This window comes from Cryptomeria japonica, chromosome 11 (assembly GCF_030272615.1).
Source record: "Cryptomeria japonica chromosome 11, Sugi_1.0, whole genome shotgun sequence".
Lineage (NCBI taxonomy): Eukaryota > Viridiplantae > Streptophyta > Pinopsida > Cupressales > Cupressaceae > Cryptomeria > Cryptomeria japonica.
In genome coordinates, this window is record NC_081415.1 from 623,212,848 (window position 1) to 623,228,723 (window position 15,876).

The 15,876-nt window shown below is 31.9% G+C and overlaps 1 protein-coding gene across 1 annotated transcript; it reads left to right on the top strand.

Moving 5' to 3' along the window:
• The first annotated feature begins 726 nt into the window (after positions 1-726).
• Positions 727-1,534, top strand: LOC131063084 (brassinosteroid-responsive RING protein 1). Its single transcript, XM_057996858.2, has one exon. It carries the CDS (start codon positions 861-863, stop codon positions 1,353-1,355), a length of 495 nt encoding a protein of 164 aa, XP_057852841.1. The 5' UTR covers positions 727-860; the 3' UTR covers positions 1,356-1,534.
• Positions 1,535-15,876: the final 14,342 nt, after the last annotated feature.

A 15,876-nucleotide genomic window follows, 5' to 3' on the forward strand; every position in this document is an offset into this window, starting at 1 on the left:
TCTATCTTGTTATCATGAACTCCTTGTAGCAATACATTCGACCTTCCATTATTAGAAAAATTGAAAGAAAAAGAAAACAAAGAAAAAAAAAATAGGAAAAAGATTTGCTCTCTTGTCTTCCTAAATAATCTTGATTTGTTTTTGTTGTTTCTAAAATTTTGAAGGTTAATATCATTTAGAGATATGTAAGAGTTCTCTTTTTATTTTAAAAAATATGCTCTTTACTTTTTTTAATATCATAATTTAAATACAAGCTATCAATGATCTTCTTAATCTCTAAAATAAAAATATGCTTTAAAAATGTTAATTCTATGTATATAATTATTTGTCTTTAAATATCAAGAAATAACACTAAATTAAAAAAAATAAAATATCTAACTATTGAAAATGAGAATTAAGACCAACCAAACAAATTTACATTTAGTATACCCAAATTAAAAGGGTACTGTAGCTAATTTGAGTCTAAAAAAGACACATTTCGACATAACACGATGTGAGTAAAAAATTACAGATCTAGAACTAGCTAACTGTGTGAAGATTAGTCAGCCGTTTTGAAGTCAGATTAGCCGTGTCCTCCTTGAACAAAGCAAAATAACATTGAACCCAATTATTGTACGAACAAGACGTAGGAAAACACTTTTAAAGCCGACAGAAGATTAAAACAATGTTTTCGCCATTTTTCATTTGAAATTGCACGATTAGCAGAGACAACGTTTTGAAAATAAGACCGGTGGGTTTGTATCATTGTCCAAAACAGCCTACAAATATACGCTTTGTGGCAAAAGCCAGAGTATCTCACGCTCTATCTTACATTTCTGTGTATTCTCGAAGTGCCCTAATTCCTCATATATTCCTCCGCCATGGGATTTCCAGTGGGCTTCCGTAACATCGCTATACCCAGAGTGCTGCTATACACAGCATCAGCCATGGCCTATATAAACAACTTCATATCCTGCTTTCTTTCACTCCTCAGACTAAGAAGACCGCCACAAGATGAGAGCTATCTGTGGTCAGAATCTCAAGAAAATCTCTCTCCCACATTAGGGCAGATGATAAAGAAGAGGTTGCCTGTCATTACATTCCGAAATATTGTTGCAGAGAAGGTGATGAGTGAGATCGAGGAGGATTTTGTGTGCGCAGTCTGCTTGATCTCTTTCAAAGAAGATGACGAAATCCGAGAGCTGTGCAATTGCAGTCACATATTTCATAGAATTTGTTTGGACAAATGGATTGATAAGCATGAGGATACCTGCCCTTTGTGCAGATGTCCTCTACTTCCACCTCCTGAAAGTGGTGATGGAGAGACGGACTGTTTTGAAAGCTATGGCACGGGACCAACCCTTCAAATTTCTTAAAAAATAATTCCTAAGGGTTAGACTGTTTTGTTTTGGGCATTTTACATGATTTTTCTTTCTTGCCACTTTGTTGATCTGGTGAGTCATACAATTGTATCTCATTGAGATAGTATATGACAAGTTGGATACACAAAATTTAAAATGTTTCCTGCCAATGTTGGGTAGTAGTTTGACTGTTCTCTTGAAGTTTTCGGTAAATCTTTGTCTCTTAAACTCTCAAACGATAATTTTCACGTAGAGTTTTAACAGATTCAAATGGTGAAAACATGCAGAGGAGGGTCATTTTTTCAGGTAGGAAAGAAAGCGACTGTGAAGAAAACTGTTTAGGATTTCATTGTTTCTTGTTTGCATTGAAGCATTGCCGTGTCCAATTGAACCTTTCTTTTTTGAATGCAAGAATCTTGATGTGAACGAAAACCTCGAAGTGGCAGACAAGATATGACTAGCAAATCTGTTTTTCCCTGAATACATCGCTTTCGAATAATGGTAGTACGCTACGTTAATTGTAAAATAAGCAAACAGTGTTTTGTCATTTGTAAGGGACTAAATGCACTTTCATATATAATATGACATGAAAATGAAGCAGAGATAGTTTTTTCACATATCCACCACTTTGATATAAACGTTTTTCTTTATTTAAAGTAAGAAATTGTAGGTACTTTGATATTAAAGAAGAAAGAAAGGCTATCATAGGTATGTCTATGAGGATATTGTCTAGCTATAAATCCAAACCATTGATGCATGATTTCTACGGAGGGATCTTTGACCATTTTTGAGTCTGATGAAAAATTATGAGTATGAATGAGATGGTTAGATATGATTATTATATTTGAAGAGTTTTTATAATAATTATTTTTCTTTGGATCACGTGGTTTGTGAATGCGACTAATAAGTTAAGTTTGATTTAATTCTATGGTAATTTTAGGAAAATATCAACAACTTTTCTACAAAATTTTAACAATGTGTAATTCGATAATCATTCTTTTATAAAAAAATATTAATTTTCTTAATGAATTTACATAGCACTAAATATTTCTATAAAATGTTATGGAAGTGTATTGATTACCACAATGAATATTTTTTTTCATTCTTCAAAGTGGAGATAAATTATTAAATTGGAAAATCATAAAATCAAATGTTATCTAAATTGTGGGTTCATTAATATCCACATAGTTGGTTAGCTCAATCTTATTATACATTCTTTTACTTTTTTAATGCGAGAGCAAGTGCTTGACATCAACAACTATTGATGGAAACAAGTTGTAACACCCCTCGTGGGGGTCAAGGGGAGTATTAATCAATCCAAAAGAGTAGATGAAGGGATGGTTGCATACCTTTGCATCTAGTCTATATCTACTTGATCTATTCTATGAGATAGTGCATTTAGGGTAGATGAAAGGTTGATGAGTAATGAGTTTTGAGAACCACAATGAGTGTGTGGATATAAGTGTGGGAGGTAAGAGGGGTTCTTGAATTAATGGCTTGGACTAATGACAATGAAGTGAAAATATTCTTAATGCAATTTGAAATAAGAAATCATAATACTTTGATACTAAAGTAGAAAGTAAGGTTACCCTAGGTATGTCTAAGAGGATGTTGTCTAGCTATAAATCCAAATCAATCATTGATGCATGATTTTGATGAGAGTTCATTTTTCTCATTTTTGTAAAGAAGCTAACCTTATTGTAGTCATGGTATGGATCTTGACCATGTTTGACCATTTTTGAGTTAGGTGAAAAATTTTGAGTAGAATGGGAAGGGTTAGATATGATTATCATATTTGAAAGGGCTTTACAATAATTATTTCTCTTTTGATCATGTGGTTTGGTGAATGTGACTAACAACTCACATTTAATTTTAATTCAACAATAATTTTAGGAAACACTCCTATTTTTTCTATAAAATCCTAGCAGATGCTAACAAAGTGCTTTAATTTTCATTGATATCATTCTTTATTAAAAAAATATTAATTTTCTATGGAATTTATGCACCCCTAAATATTTATATGAAATGATAAGAAAGTATACTAATTACCATAATGAATATTTTTTTTTCTTAGAAGTGAAAATAAATAATTAACCTGGAAAAACTATAAAATCAAATGTTATCTAAAGTGTGTGTCCATCAATATCCACACAGTTGGTTAACTTAATCTTCTTTTATGTTCATTTATTTTTTATAATGCTAGAGAAAGGGCTTGAGAGAAATAACCATTGATGGGAACAAGGGATAACACCTGTTGAATATCTGGAATACTGAGAGAGGAGGGGTGAATCGATATTCCTTTGAACTTATTAAAAATTCTAATTATCCAATCACATAATATGATTTAAATGCAGTAAAGGAAATTAAAACAAAACACAACATAAATTTATAGGTGAAAAACCCAACATCAAAAAAAAATCAGAGAGAGTGATCTCTCAAGTATAGTGTAATACGTAACCAATTGCATAGTACACAGGGGTGGCTCATTGCCAATGGGGGCTCACTTCCCAAGTACAAAAGACTCGTTGCAGGATAATAGGCTTACAGTTAGAATACAAAAATTGAATTTCTATAATTGTATCTGACATATGCATGAAATACAGTTTCGTTGAAGTACACACACAAATTTTATATCCACTGTACAGACACTACATAACAATATTCACATCCACAAAGTTTTTCACATATACAATATGTACACAATAGTTAATGTTTTTCAACAACCATATCTCTAACTTGCAAAACTGATGGTTATATATATCCGCATCAAATATTCTGATAAGTCAGTTGAACTAGAAAAGGGGTGAGACAGATATAACCACACGCAACAATAAAATATCTTCATAAGATGTCGAATTCAATCTTGATCCCAAAAACACTTTGTAGAACATGCCTCCAATATATTTGGATAGGACCGAATCCAAACTTGCCTTGTCAATTTCCCCCTCATCATATTTGGATGGCACCATATCCAAACTTTCCTTTTCAGTTTTGCCTTCATCATATCCGGATGGGACTAGACCCAAAATGCCTTCCAGCAAACTAGATACCGGGCCTTAAAACTAAATGAAGTAAGCATACATTGCATAATAAAGGAGCTAAAGAAACATATCAATAACATATACTAAAGCACAAAATGGGAACAAGCCAGAACATACATGCCAGATAAAATTATATCAATGAGATGAATGACAATAGGCTAACAACCTCCTTCATGGGCATTAAGGGGAGTATTAATCAATCCAAAATAGTAGAGGAACTTGGGATGGTAGCATACCTTTGCATCTAATCTATTTCTACTTGATCTATTCTATGAGACAATGCATTCAGGGTAGATGAAGGGATGACGACTAATGAGATTTTAGAACCACAACAAGGTGTGTGGGTATAATTGTGCGAGGTAAGAGGGGTGGGTGAAGTAATGAATTGGACTAATGACAAGTAAGAGGATCTATTCTTGAGTGAATCCAATGTATGGGATGTATTGTTGTGCGTTAAAGTGACTTGGATAAGTGATGTAACAATAAGTCTAGTATTGGTGGAGGAAACAAGCATGAACATGTTCTTGAGTCACGATTTGTAATTAGATGTAAATTCATAAATGAGATGTAAAGGTGGAATGGATAAATAGTAAAGGGTTTTATACTAGTAGAAATGGTGTTGTGGGGAAGGGTTTTTATGGTGAAAGGTGAGATGTTTGAGGAGAGATCTATGGTAGGTGTAGAGGTAGAAGAATATGCACTAGTCACTATAGATGAAGTACGATAACTGTAAACTACCTGGAAAGCCTGTAATTGATATGTTTTGTTAAAAAAACACTATGAAGAATATTTTTTTATCTAATCCTAATAATTTATATTAGCCAAAATAGCTAACTCTTTTTCAAAGTATTTGTTGTTCAAATAAGCATCAAGGTCACACTTCTTGTTGTTCTCATTATGAATATCAAAACACATTTATTGTTTTGGTTTAGGCTATGTTAGATTTTAGGAAAATACTTCTTTCTAATTTAAATATTGAGATCTTTAGTAGCTCATAATATGAACAAAAGATAATAAAATGAATCTAGAAATACATATACTTATTTTTCAAAACCTAGAAATATTAATCACATATCAAATCAAGAAGTAGAATCTAATGTAATACTTTTAATTGTGTATATGATGTGTAAAAGGGAGATCATAATAATTCTAATAAATTTTAATACAAAACATATAAAAAATATTTATTAATCTAAGAAATTTTGAATACATGTTTATAGATCTAATAGGATATGAAAATATTAGGAAAGTGGAGATCTACAAATCCACTATAAGAATAGGAAAAACTAGAAGAAATTGAGGTTGTGTAATATTGAATGTATTGACTACAAATGTAGAGGAAAATATACATTCATTATTGCTCACCTAGTCCATCAACACAAATAAACATAAATTACTAAATGATAGCAATATAAAAAAAATTATTATTATAATATATATAAACTAGGATAATCAATAAAAAAGTGGGTGGTGCTTAAGCTATGGCTAAAGAATATTTTCTAAAAATAAACATTCTAGAATGAAATTCATGTATACTAAAAGGTCACCTCGATATAATAATAATTTTTTTCTTTTTTCATTTTTTATCTATCTTGTTAAAGATTATTTTTTGTGATCTACATTATGTATAGGTGATCCAAAAATAGTGTGTTCCACTTTTTCTTCAAAGTGGGACATTGAAATCAACATTTTTAAGAAAAAAATAATTTTTAACACTTATAGCAAGTTACATATTAAGAATTTAACAATAATGTCAAATCCTGATTTTTGAGACTTCATGCATAGATTTTAAATGTAAATTTTAATAATTTAAATAAACTAATCATTTTATTTTCTATAATTTTTAATTACATTTTAATAGTTAACAATATTTTTTAAATGTGTCATTTATACCACACAACATATGTTTCTATATAAAAGTATAAAATTATAATTTTGTAGCATAAATTGATAACATAAATTTTTTGAAAGTGGTGTTTTCAATTTGTTGGTCAAATATAAGATTAAAAGCATAGAATTATGTGGAAAATCTGAGGCCTAAAGTGGAAAGGAAATCTATAAGACCTACATTCAGAGGATCTTGAAAAGAAGGTATACAAGTAGCTTCTAAATAAAGGGAGGTCCTTCCAAAGATAAAATAAAGAGATTATTCCAAGAAAACATATAAGTAAACCAACAATAATGTGTAACAAACAATGGACATTATATCCTTCTATTTAGATAGGGATGAAATGTAGGAACCACTTTTGTTCCAAGGTGTTTCCTCAAATCTAGATCCATTTTTTTAACTTTTACGAATAAAACTTCATTCAAAGGACTCCTTGAATGAAGGTCCCTTTTTCCCTTTTATGGAAATTATGTTTGATTGAATTTTATTTTATATTGTAAAGCTTCAAATTAAGGATCATGTTTTTTAAGGAATCTTTGTTCAAGGAAATACCTTGGAATGAAGGTTTTTCCTATTTTCACCCCCATTTAAATTGAAATGTCTAATGTCCCAATTTTGGGTCTCATTATTGTTTGTTCACCCATATATAATCATGGAATAATCTTATAGCTATAGATTTCACTTGTCATAAAGTAAAAATTTAGTTTATTGCCTCCTTAGATGAGCTTTATTTTATTTTTTACTTCTACTAATTTGATGGTTGACATTATTTTAAAATACCTTGGAATGATTATCATTTTAACATGAGGAGAAATGTTTTTCAGGATGGACATTCTATACAACATGTAAAGATATTTAAATATAGCAAGTGAAACCATAAAAAGATGTATGCATATTCTTCACCTATTTTGTAAAGCCAAATCAAAGTATATAATATAAATTAGTCCATTAATTCTCTAAAATAAAAAAAATAATACTTGAGAAATGATAGGCGATAAAATAAATGCAATTAAATTTATATAGATATTAACACATACAATTATATATTTTAAAAATTAATTGGTGTTGGTCTTTTTGTTTGCATAGCTTAAAAATATACACTTATTCTAGCTTTGTCCCCCTTATTGTGGAGTTGGACGACTCTTTTTTAAGATCCTCCATCTTTTCTCTTTGAAGGGTTTTATTTATTGAACTAATAGACTTATGCCTTGATTTAGTGATTCAAATCTATAGATCTCTTGGGAAAAACATCTTATTTTTAAATTGGATACAAAAATTTATCCTTATGGAAAGGGCTTCCTTAGATTCATTCTATAATTGAAGGACTATATTTAATTCTCATTCTTGGTTGTGAGGCCAACATGTCCTCCTATTTAATCTTTGGGTTTCTTCTTATAATCCTTTTATCGATTTTTTTAATCAACTTCTAGTTTGTATTTTCCTCTTGAATCTTTCCCTCCTTTTTTTGTGCAATTTATACTATATTAAAGTTGATACTGCCACTACTTTTTCCTTTCATACCATCTATGCTCATAATCTCGAGGAGTTAAATTTTTATGTGACTCTCTCAGTGGAGGTTTCTTTCATAGGTTGTTGATAGATCTTTGAGTCAAACTTTTGATTATAGATGCATCTCCTTTTAGTGTAGAAAATGTTTTAGTATTGCTCATTTGGAATCATTTTCTCTTGCTTTAAGGTCACACATTCTTCCTCTTGGTTGAATAATTATTTGATAAACATTTCACTATGGAGGTGATTGAGGTTCATTTTAGATTGAAAGGTTTATATGTCTCCTATTTCTATTGATGATTGTTCCTAACACTCTTATGTTTCTTTTTGTTATTTTGCCCCTTTTGGTTCATAGGAGTGATGTTGGCATGCCTCCTCTAGTTTAATGGATACTTCTCAATTATTTTCTTACTTGAATAACATTTTCTCTTTGTTTCTTCCCTAATTTGTGTCCTAGATCAGGATTGCCCTTCCTACTATCCTCTTTTTGTGGATGATAATACTGATATTTCTTGGAATGAAATGTCTTTAATTGTTTATTTTTTATAGCTTTATTACACATGTTCCATTTATTAATTGTTGATCACCAACAATGTTATTAAAAAAAAAATTAAAAATATCAAAACCTTCTTAAATCCTTGTTTAAATAAAAAAACATTAATTTTTATTAAACATTTATTTAATTAAAAAGAGAAAATAAAAACAAATCACGTAATTTTAAATACAGGTGCCACATAATGGGTGTATAATTTACCTTTTTTATTTTATAATTTTTTTTTCGATACCGAGGGTATCCCTGTGATCCAAAACTTGCTACCGATCCCCCCTCTTAAATTCAGTAAGGGAGTTGAACCTAAAACCAATGGGGAGAAAACCCACCGCCCAATCCAACTCACCTACCTGTTCGGGCTCTTTGTAATTTTATAATTGATTGTAATACCAAATCCTAAATGGATCTTCCATTCTCTCGAAGTTCAGAAACCTTGGAAGGTTTTAATCAGACACAATATTGAGAGGGTTGTCCCTAAGAATGCTAAGTCATGGAAGGGTTTACCTCTCACCGACCTTGTGGCCGTTGGTTTTCCCATTTCTATCCAGGGCACTTGTGTGCTCAAGTCTATTTGGAAAGCCTGGGAACATGTTAGGGGTTTTTGGTCAACAATGGTGACCTAATTCATGGTGAGAGATCTTTATGGTGGAACCTCTTCCATGCTGGCAAACCCTTGGCCCTTACTCAAGGATGCCTAGTTAGAGCTTGGGCTAGCAAAGGGATCAAATATCTTATTGACATTTTGGAACATGATACTCTTATTACGTGGGAAGATCTCAGCTCAAAATTTAACCTCACCCCCGCTAAAAAAAAAACCTACAACATGATTAAGTAGACTTCTATTGATTTCGATCTTCCTAAAGATTGTGATGCTGATTCTCATAGATTTATGTCTTTTAAATGGGCTGATGGTACTCTTTTGGCTAAAATCAAGGCTCCTAACATTTACTCTGTCTTAACTTATGAGGCTTCCATCATTAATCATGTTAACATTTTATGGTATTTTGATCTGTCTGTTATGCAGTGGCAAAAGACCTTCAACATGCTATGGAAAAGTCTGATCGAGCCAAAAATAAAGTGCTTTAAATGGCTTATGATACTTAATAGATTTCCTCTCTAGAGGAATTATGATAATAATGATTTATGCTCTATTTGTAAACTTCCTGAGACTGGCAAGCATATTTTCTTTGATTGCTCCATTGCTAAGGAAATCCGGTTAATGTTTGGCTTTTCTATCCCTGATCTTGTGAATATTATGGAAATTATTTCTGGGCACATTAAAGGATTAAAAAAGAATGCTAATATTTTTTGGTTTACTTTATCTGCCAATATTCTTCGGTATATTTGGAAAATTAGGAATGCTGATAGGTTTGAAGGCCAAGCTAGGGCCCTTACTGAGTCCTTTCGAAGACTCACATTCTTCAAAATTGTTGTGCAGGTTGCCTCTACTATGAACGTTGAGAGACACAAGCTCCTAAGGTTCCTCGAAGATGGTCACACCACCATGTTGATCAATGAGATGAAGGATGGTTATGAGTGGAGACGCAACAAGGACAACCTATCCTCCTTTGAGGAGGCTCTCAAGAAGCTGAACAACGAAATTAAAGATAACACGGAGCCCTCCTACACCCAAGTTGAGATGCTGGCACAGATTCAGAGCCAAAAGACCATTGTTTGGATGGAAGGACCTCAGGGATGGGCGGCATGGGTTGAACCCCATGACGACATCCTCTCTTGATGCTTTTGTTGACTTCTCATGATGCAGTTAGTTTGTTCATACTCTTTTGTACGGATTACACACCCTGTTGATTAGTTGGGTTTTTGTTGTCCTGTGGCAGTGACAGCTATGTTTTGCTGAGGCCTGGCCGCCTTGTTATGGATTCTCTCGATTTTTAATATAATTTTTTTTAATAAATTTATTAAATTAAAAACAAATTAGTTAATTAAAAATTTATTTAATTATAATCTTAATTATATAATTGCAATTGCAAGAAGAATATAATGTACTCTAATCTTTATCATAATTATAATATTTTTTAAGATTATAATTAATAATTATTATAGAATTTATAGCTTAATTAATTACTACCAAATTAAAGATAATTATTTATTTTATAATAATCTTATTAAACAATTATTTAACTAAAAAATCTAAATAAGCATAAATTAGGGAAAATAATTATCTAAAATTATATATATTAATAATTGATTACAATATTTTTAATTGTTGAAGAGTTGAAAATAATATTTGGTAAATTAGAATTATATGTTATATATTTGTAACTCTAAATTAAATAATTAAATAATCTATATAATTTTTAATCTAAATCAAATCGAATAAAATTAAATCTTAGAAATATAAAAGTAAATTGATTTCTATAATAACTATACTTATATTAATTCTAATAAATAATTGTCCTTCTAATTAATTCTTGTTATTTTTCATAAAAGAATATAAATAATATTAGAATTTAAAAAATAATAATTTTTTATTAAATTATATATAATATAATATATTATAATGAATATAATTGTATTTAGGGCTTCGGCCCTAGCTCGCCTGGTCGTGGATCGCAACTTAAGGCATGGGTATGCTCCCCATGGTCTTGAGTTCGAGTCCCCAGCTGTGTTAACTCTCCTTTCCTTTCGTGTTCTATAATCAATTGTAATTATCATGTTAACTATAATTTTAATTTTAATTTTAGTAACTTTATTTAACAACTTATATCATAGTTAATATAAAATCGTATACGTGCCCTTTCTGCAGATGTCCTCAAAGTGTTGATGGAGATGAACTCTTCTGAAAGTTAGACTGTACAACTTAATCTCATTGAGATAGTGTATTCGACAATTATACATGGGAGAGAAAACAAAGCGACTGTACAGAAAATTGCATAAGATTCCATTGTTTCTTGTGTGCATCGAAGCATTGTTTCTTTGTTGAATGCAAGAATTTTGATGTGAACAAAACCTCGAGAAGTGGTGGACAAGATATGACAAACAAATCTGCTTTTACCTGAATGCATCGCTTTGGAATACAGGTAGTACGCTGCGTTAATTGTAAAATAAGCAAACGGTATTTTGTCATTTTTATGGGAATAAATGCACTTTCATATATAATGTGATATGAAGTTAAAATATTTTTTCCATACGCACCAGTTTCATATGATGATTCTTTTTATTTTATGAGTGGAACGGGAAGGGTTAGATATGATTATTATATTTGAAAATATTTTATAATAATCCTATGTCTTTAATCATGAGGTTGGTGAATATTTTTTCCATACCCACCACTTTCATATAATGATTATTTTTATTTTATAAGTGGAACAGGAAGGGTTAGATATGATTATAATATTTGAAAATATTTTATAATACTTATATGTCTTTGATCATGAGGTTGGTGGATTTGACTAACAATTCACATTTAGTTTTAATTTGACTATAATTTTATAAAAATATCTTTAACTTTTTTATAAAATCCTAGCAAAGTAATTCAATTTTCATTCATAATCATTCTTTTATATTAAAAAAAAAAGTATTAATTTTTCTCGTGAATTTATGCACCAATAGATATTTGTATCAAAGGTAAGGCAAGTGTAATAATTACTATAACAAATCTTTATCTTCTTTCTTCGAAATGGAAATAAATTGTTAACTTGGAAAAATCATAAAATTAAATGTCACCTAGATTGTGAATCTATCAATGTCCACATAGTTGGTTAGTTCAATTTTTGTGTATGTTAGATTTTATTTTGGTAATGTTAGAGAAAGGGTTTGAGAGAAACAACCATTGATGGGAACAAGGGGTAAAACCCCTCATGGAGGTCAAGAGGAGTATTAGTCAATCCAAAATAGTAGATGAAGGGATAGTTGCATACCTTTGCATCTAGTCTAATTCTACTTGATTTGTTCTATCAAATAGTGAATTTAGGGTAGATGAATGGATGCTGACTAATGAGGTTTGAGAACCACAATGAGGTGTCTGGATATAAGTGACAGAGGTAAGAGGGGTGGATGAAGTAATGGATTAGACTAATGACAATGAAGAGGAATTATTCTTTATACAATTTAAAGTATGGGATATATTGTTGTGTATTAAAGTGACTTGGCTAAGTGATGTAACAATAAGTCTAGTATTGATGGATGAAACAAGCATGGAAGTGTTCTTGAATCAAGGTAATTAGATAGATTTAAATTCACAAAGGAGACGTAAATTTTTAGATGGATAGATACTAAAGGGTTGTAGACTAGTAGTCATGGTATTGTGTAGATGGGTTTTGATGGCAGAAGGTGAAATGTTTGAGGAGGGATCTATTGTAGAGGTATGGGTAGAATAATATGCAATAGTCACTATAGATGAAGTAGGATAAGTGTAAACTACCTAGAAAGTTTCTAATCCATATGTTTTGTTAGAAAAACATCATGAAACATATTTGTTATCTATTCAAGACAATTTACACTAGCCAAAATACCTAACTCTTTTTCAAATTCTTGGTTGTTCAAATAAGCATCATGGTCTCACTTCTTATTGTTCTCATTATGAAAATCAAAACATTTATTTTTTTGGTTTGGGCTATGTTAGGTTTTATAAAAGCACTTCTTACCAATGAAAGATTGAGATCTTGAGTAGTCATATTTTGAACAAAAGATAATAAGAAGATTCTAGAGACAAATACTTTTATATTGAAAAACTAGAAATATTAATGACATATCAAATCTAGAAGCAGACATAATCAAATGTAATAAATAATTTTGGATATGGTGTGCAAAAAAGAGAATATAATAATTCTTATAAATTCTAATATAAAACATATAAAAATGTTAAAGAAATCAAGAAAATTGAAATAGATATTGGAGATCAAATAGGACATAAAAATATTAGAAAAGTGGAGATCTAAAAATCCATAATAAGGATAGGAAACACTAGAAGAAACTATGTTGTGTAGGATTGGATGCATTCACTAAAAATGTAGACGAAAATATAATTTCATTGTTCCTAATTTAGTACATAAACAAAGATAAACATAGATGACTTAATGATAGTGAGACCAGCATTTCATTATTTATAATATATATAAATTGAAAAGTTCAATACAAATATGGTTGGTGCTTGGTTATTGCCAAAGAATGTCTGCTAATTATAAATATTCAATAATCAATTTGATGTAGGCTAAAAATGGTCACCTTAGTATAGTAATAATGTCTTTCTTTTTGCATTGATCATCTACCTTGTTAGGGATTAGTTATTGTGATCTTCATTATGTATGGGTAATCTCTCAATAGTGTGTTCCACTTTATATCAAAAGTGGAACATTGACATCAACATTTTAAATAAAATTTTCACTTTTAGACACTTGTCGAAAATAAACCTTTAATTATTTAAAGATAAGGTCAAATAGTGATTTTTATAGTTAACAATGTTGTTTAAAAGTGGCATTTATACCACAGCTAATATTTCTCTATATAAAAGGATAAAATTATAAACTTCTGGCATAGACATAACATAGAATTTTTGAAGGTGGTGTTTATCCCATTTGTTGGTCATCTAAGGTTAGGAACTGTAAAGCGGAAAATCACGATCGAACCCTAGTTGCTCTCCCCTCTTCCAACTCCAAGGAGATAGAAGGGAGGTCGCTAGGGTTGATGGTTTTCACTTAGGGGAGAGACTTTACATTCAAAAGAGGGGTTGAAACCCACAAGATCCAATCCCACACAATGCAAGATTGGATGCTAAATGTGTTTCAAGGGTTAAGAAAGCAAGGCTACCCTCTTTTGTAAAGAATGTTGATAGAAGAATTAAGCTAGGAATGCATAGAAAGTGACAAAGATTCGCTTATAAACTGAGATAGGGATATAGGATGAAGCTACGGACCTGGAATTAGCAGTAAAATGTCGATACGGCACTGTCTTGCAAATTTGAGCAAAAGTTGTCGGGACGATGGCGCCCGAGCGCCACGGTCCTCCGAAAAATCCGCGAAACGAAGGGGGATCTGTTCGTCTCTGCACAAGGATTCTAGATTTCCAATTTCAGCCGCGTACCTGCAACCTACACACAGAAAAGCGAAGACAATTGGGGGGTTAGGGATTAGGGGTTTGCCTTTAGGTCAAACCCCGGTTTTGGAATTAACCAAGAAATGAGCAATGCTGTAAATGTAAATGTCTGTAATGTAAAACAAGTACTAATACCTTGTTGTAAGGATGTTTGTATCCTTATGTGCGAAGGTATAGATGATGTATGTTGTATGTTGTAGTAGTATGTAGTAAGTGATCTCCTCTTCAATGGTTGAATCCTTGTCTTGAATGCAACACTTAGCCTTGAATGGAGACTTGAAATGATCAATTGCTTGAAGGAATGCTTGAATGCTTGAATGCTTGAGTATAATTTCCATGCTTTTTCCCTCATGTATGTATCTATCCAAATGAGAGAGGAAAATGTAGTTTATATACTTGTCATTTAGGGCTAATAGACTGATTTTCCCGACCTTAGGCTGACCAGGAAAGATAATTTTCCAATTTGCAAACATAAAGACCTGAAGTCCAAAAGAGACCGAGCCCAAAATAGGACCCAGGGACCAGGGCGCTGGGCGCCATGGTCCTGGAGGACCAAGGCGCTGGGCGCTCTGGTCCCACCTCCCGGGACAACAGGGTGCAAAGGAGGTTCAGGCCAGGGTGTAAGAAAATGCAGTTTTTGGTGTCATGAGAAAGTTTCGGGGTCTCCATTCAGGTTCCGTGTTGCGTTGCCATCGTGAAGACCGAAATGCAGTCGAAATTGCAAGTGTCACAATTTTAGGACGCTACATTTAGCCCCCACTTTAGCGGGAGTATGTATGCTCATACTTCCGGTAAAGTACAAGGAAACAATATGAAAAGACTTTCACCACGTCAAGGAGGCAAGACACACCAAGCCCCCAGTGGACTAAGGATCTTACGACTTCGATTGACAAAGTAAAAGGGAAGATCACGAGGGAGAACCATGACTGTCAGTAGTAAGGTTCCCTCACTATGAGTCATGCAAGAAAGATATCAAAAATTTTCAAGGCAAAGCTAGATTTGTCAAGAAATTTTCAAGTATCTTGAAAAGATATAAACGGGATGTATGCCCCCCTACGTTAAAGCGATCGTACACGCCTCACTGGGGGTGATTGCTTTAAGGTAGTGATACATATAAGAAATGAGAAAGGAGCACGTTATCACAAGGATTTAGCCCCCAAGTGTGAGATAAGCCCAAGGATAATAGACACAAAACACAAAGCACAAGGTGACTTCGCTTTCCTTGGGGTCAGTATGCTGTATGATAATTCATGTATATCATATGTATGTATGCATAATTGTTCTTCATTACCCAATCAAGGAAGGTCACCTAGAAGAAGGGAACACATGTGTCTTTTGAGTCAACATGAGAGAGACCAAAAGAGATCTCAATGCTTTGCATCGTCCTCAAGTAGACAACACTAAGGACAACAAATAGAAGAATGAGAATAACATATAGAAGAAGTAACACAAGAGAGGAGGAGAGAATCTGCTATGCTAATGTAACTAGTCTAG